The 5,041-nt window shown below is 45.8% G+C and overlaps 1 protein-coding gene across 1 annotated transcript; it reads left to right on the top strand.

Annotated features, from left to right (window-relative positions):
- Nucleotides 1-633: 633 nt before the first annotated feature.
- actb2 (actin, beta 2) lies at nt 634-4,708 on the top strand. The gene is made up of 6 exons (XM_020621264.1): nt 634-741; nt 2,111-2,240; nt 2,484-2,723; nt 3,092-3,530; nt 3,627-3,808; nt 3,914-4,708. Exons 2-6 carry the CDS (start codon nt 2,118-2,120, stop codon nt 4,055-4,057), a joined length of 1,128 nt encoding a protein of 375 aa, XP_020476920.1. The 5' UTR covers nt 634-741; nt 2,111-2,117; the 3' UTR covers nt 4,058-4,708.
- Nucleotides 4,709-5,041: the final 333 nt, after the last annotated feature.

Raw genomic sequence — 5,041 nt, 5'->3', positions numbered from 1 at the left:
ATGCACAAATACTTAATTGATAAATGAACATTGTCAGCTAGCATTGGCAGTATGGGGAAGGGGTGGCCACATACAATAAAATGGACCACCACCCTGTGTCTGTGTTTAACCTGGTGGTGCAGCAGCTGTAGCTCCCACTGAGATTACAACTAGTTTTCAGTGTTGAGCGCAAATATCAGCATCATATGCCACAATATAGTCTGTCTGAAATGTGAAATAGTGTCAGGTTAATGGAGAGAGTGGAACAGGGAGTGAGAACAGCCTTTGGATATAGCCTTATAGGGAGGAGTCCTGAGCGGAGCTCTCGCAATAATCATATAAGCATGTGCTCAGCTGCTAAGAACGGGTGTAAGAAAGACTTTATTAGAGATTATACACTATTTACTCTGTATACAATACAGTATAACAAGATATGAGGCTCAGTAGGCCTCACAATGTCAGTCTCTTCCCGTTTATTTTCCCCAGTCCAACATGTTATCGCTTCCCTCTCTCCCTCAAATCGCGACTGCCCAGTGCGCCACTGCGTGCACGCGACGTGCCCCAGTGCATGACGCTGGACCAATCAGAGGCCACAATTCCGAAAGTTTACCTTTTATGGCTCGAGCCGGGCAGTTGACGGGGTATAAATAGAGAGTCGACAGTTGACTGGTTCACTCTGAGCACCGTCACACGCAGAGCTTGTGCAGGGATAACATTTGCCTGAAACCGGTTCCCTTAAAGCGAGAAACCCCCCACCCAAAGGTAAGGCAAAGCAGCAACCTTTTACACATATCTCATTTAATAACAGCATTTGTTAAGTAAACAATGGGGTTATTTGTTTTGTTTTTTAAATTGATGTCTGTGAAATGTCATTCTGAATGCGGAAGATGGCAGGGACCACGAGGTTCTTTGTCCTGTCATAATGTTGCACCAGCCGTGCTGAAATGTAATTTTAAAATGTTGAGATAAGAATGATTAATGTATTTGTATGTTTTTAAGTATGCATGGTTAGTGGTAGAACGTTAAACTTGGTGTTTCTGCGACTCACAGATGCTTCTGGGTGTAACGTTAACCGGCTTCTGGTTAATAGTACCTTGTAGTTAAATTAACCATCCTCATTGAACTAGGTTTGACATCGTGTATTTGTATAACATTTGCAGGCCTCAATTGTTCAACTGTCTGTTCCCCAGCAGCGAAATTTAAGAGTTTTTTTTTCCGTTGAGATTTGTCTGGATCCGAGCTACTCCCTTTGTGCGCCTGATGCGGTGGGGTGTGACCTACTTTAGCATATTAGCCTAGCCACATCATGCTAGCACCGCCCTTCACGCCTGCAACCGTATCAGTTTTAATTAGGTTTAGCTTTCATGGGCGCTTGTGGAGACCTAGTGTATAAGGCCCACAGTATGTATCATTTAAATAATTTCTAACGGTTCTTCTAGATGAGTCGAAGGAGGCCTGTAAAACGTAAGTTGATTAATGGCTTGATTAAATAGACCGTCTTTCTGTGAACTTGTTGTAGTCAATTACTAGGAAAGAAAACCTGCTAATGACAAATCCACCTAAAGGCGTAGCTTTCAGGGAATGAAGCACCAGTCAAGGACGTGTGATCACGAGTCAGTTGGAGTTAACTCTTAAAAGGCCGGTGGCAGCTTTTGGAAGTGTTAAATTGATAGTAGTAATGTCTAAAGGTCTCAGATGGTTTGTGCAATGAATGGGTTGACGATGGTAATGACGCAGTGATGCTGGAGCAAAGCTTTCTTTGTGAGTATTAAAAACGCCATGATTGCGCAACAATGGGAGCAGGGCAGTGGAGGAAGTCAGCTGTAGTGAACTAGAGGGAGTGGTCGCGCGCCCCGTGTCTTTCAACCGTGCTGTGCCGCTCTGGCCGCGCGCCATTGCGCCGGTAGCCGCAAAGCTGCTCAAAACGAACCATGTCCTTTTATGGTAATAATAGACTGCAGCTCTACTTCCTTTTGTAGGGCTGGGTCGGAATGTAGGGCACTAGCTCCACCTAGAGGTTAATCTGCTACACTGCAGCTAGTTAGTCAACAGGAAGTGAGGTGGGAGTGTCACTGCTGATTGGAGGTGGATGTGAGACTTGTGGTTTAATGCCCTTCCCCCTCTTAAACAGTTCAGCCATGGAAGACGAAATCGCCGCACTCGTTGTTGACAATGGATCTGGTATGTGCAAAGCTGGATTTGCTGGAGACGATGCACCCCGTGCTGTCTTCCCCTCAATTGTTGGTCGCCCCAGGCATCAGGTGAGTAACTAAATGAACCCACTCAAAGCATTTTCTTATCCATTAAGTATTAATGCTGATGAGCACTTGCATAACTATATTTCACTGGCAGAGATACTTTAAATACTGTAGTCCAGCCCAACCTGTAAACTTATGAAATTGCAGTGGAAGCTTTTTTACTTAAGAGTTTAAAAAGATTTTGGGAAGATTGTGTCCCAGTGTTTCAGAGGTTTTTAGTCTTAATTTAATCTTTCTCTTGTACAGGGAGTGATGGTGGGTATGGGCCAGAAGGACAGCTATGTTGGTGATGAAGCCCAGAGCAAGAGAGGTATCCTGACCCTGAAGTACCCCATTGAGCACGGTATTGTGACCAACTGGGATGACATGGAGAAGATTTGGCATCACACCTTCTACAATGAGCTGAGAGTCGCCCCTGAAGAGCACCCTGTCCTGCTCACAGAGGCTCCTCTGAACCCCAAAGCCAACAGGGAGAAGATGACCCAGGTACTTACTCATGTGCATGCAGTCTTTAGCCACACAATTCTTTAAAGTATAGATATTTTCAAACTGTTACCTGCCCTCCTTGGTCTCCTTCTCATTCATTCTCACTTCCTCCCCCTCTTAGGACCTTTCTCCTATAAGATGGTCTATCATCAACAGGTCTTTCACTGTGTGCCTTTTATCTGCACTTCTGTTGAGCTGAGTCAGAGCAGCACTTAAACAGCTGACATGCACAAATGTGAAAGTGACTTTCTGCACATGTTTTTACTAACTTCATCTGAGCCTTGCTCTGATGCATGTAGTGAGTGCAGTGGCCACAACTAAACTCCTTATGTAGAGATTGAAATACTAAAGTGTTCCTTCTCTTGCAGATCATGTTCGAGACCTTCAACACCCCTGCCATGTACGTTGCCATCCAGGCTGTGCTGTCCCTGTACGCCTCTGGTCGTACCACCGGAATTGTCATGGACTCCGGTGATGGTGTGACCCACACAGTGCCCATCTATGAGGGGTACGCCCTGCCCCACGCCATCCTGCGTCTGGACTTGGCCGGCCGTGACCTCACAGACTACCTCATGAAGATCCTGACAGAGCGTGGCTACTCCTTCACCACCACAGCTGAGAGGGAAATTGTGCGTGACATCAAGGAGAAGCTGTGCTACGTCGCCCTGGACTTCGAGCAGGAGATGGGCACTGCTGCCTCTTCCTCCTCCCTGGAGAAGAGCTATGAGCTGCCTGATGGGCAGGTCATCACCATTGGCAATGAGAGGTTCCGTTGCCCAGAGGCCCTCTTCCAGCCTTCTTTCCTTGGTATACCTCCATCTTGAACACACGATGTGTTTAATGCTGAATGTTTCTAAGTTTTAGTTATTCTAAACTTGATTGATAAATGTTATCTGCTCTCAGGTATGGAGTCCTGCGGAATCCATGAGACCACCTACAACAGCATCATGAAGTGTGATGTCGACATCCGTAAGGACCTGTATGCCAACACTGTGCTGTCTGGTGGTACCACCATGTACCCTGGCATCGCTGACAGGATGCAGAAGGAGATCACAGCTCTGGCCCCATCCACCATGAAGATCAAGGTTAGCTGACTTGTTAGAGCAGCAGTAGAATGTTGTGCTTGCATATCTTGGTTCAATCCAAACAGTTCTCCGGTATCCTTATGGCTTTGTCTTGCTCTTTTGCAGATCATTGCCCCACCTGAGCGTAAATACTCTGTCTGGATCGGAGGCTCCATCCTGGCTTCTCTGTCCACCTTCCAGCAGATGTGGATCAGCAAGCAAGAATACGATGAGTCCGGCCCCTCCATCGTCCACCGCAAATGCTTCTAAACAGACTGTTCCTCCTTCCCCTCCCCAGCCAAACACAAACATCTTCAGCTCTGTGCAAAACCACATCATACATTGTCATACACTCAGGCGCAGAGCCTAGACGACCAACTCATTGGCATGGCTTCAGTTATTTTTGGCGCTTGACTCAGGATTTAAAAAAAACTGGAACAATGAAGGAGACAGTAATGTTTTGGCTAGGTTTAAGAAACGCACCCCAGGGTTCTGCAGTTGCATCTGGGACTTAAATGTACATTTTGTTTTTCTTTTGAGTCATTCCAAATGTTTAACTGCGTTGCTCAGACACAATTCCAAATGTTAACTGCATTGTTCAGACACGTATTTGCCTCTGTGAAGGCTGCCCAGTGGTTGGCGCATACTTAAACATGGTTGTAGTATCGCTTGTGTGTAAATTATGTCTGGGTTTTTTGTACGTTCAGCCTTAAATACCTTTGGTCCTGTTTCTTTTTTTGTTATGCAAAACCCAATCATGACCTCTTCCCCTGTTGGAGGCTCATCCTGGGGTGGTGGAGGAGGCTCATCCTGGGGTGGTGGGGCAAGGGGTTTGATGGATGGGGTAACATAGGGTGCCAGACCGGTGGGGCCAACCTGTACACTGACTATGATCCAATAAAGTGCACATGTGTTCCGACATGTCTGACTCCTGTCTTGAATGTTTAGTATGATGCTAAACTTGACTGAATGTAAAACTTTAGTTTCTTTTAACCCTTGAAACACTTGAGCTCTATTTCAGTCTAAGCCAAGCTGAAAACCTAAACATTGAAGTATGAGTAAATTTATAGAGCATGAGCTACAATAATATGTAAACTTGGCAGTTTCAGCTCTTAAGTATTTGTGAAATGGGCTGATGGCACTTGATTGTCATGTCTAAGGAACTTTTCACATCCAGTGTTTGGTACTGGACTTTGAGCTTAGGACCTGAGACCAGGCTAAGTTTGGCTTGTTGACCAACCCTGAGCAGAACAA

This window comes from Monopterus albus, unplaced genomic scaffold (assembly GCF_001952655.1).
Source record: "Monopterus albus unplaced genomic scaffold, M_albus_1.0 scaffold256.1, whole genome shotgun sequence".
Lineage (NCBI taxonomy): Eukaryota > Metazoa > Chordata > Actinopteri > Synbranchiformes > Synbranchidae > Monopterus > Monopterus albus.
The sequence above is the reverse complement of the archived record's forward strand: the minus strand, read 5'-3'. Positions and strand labels throughout refer to the sequence as shown.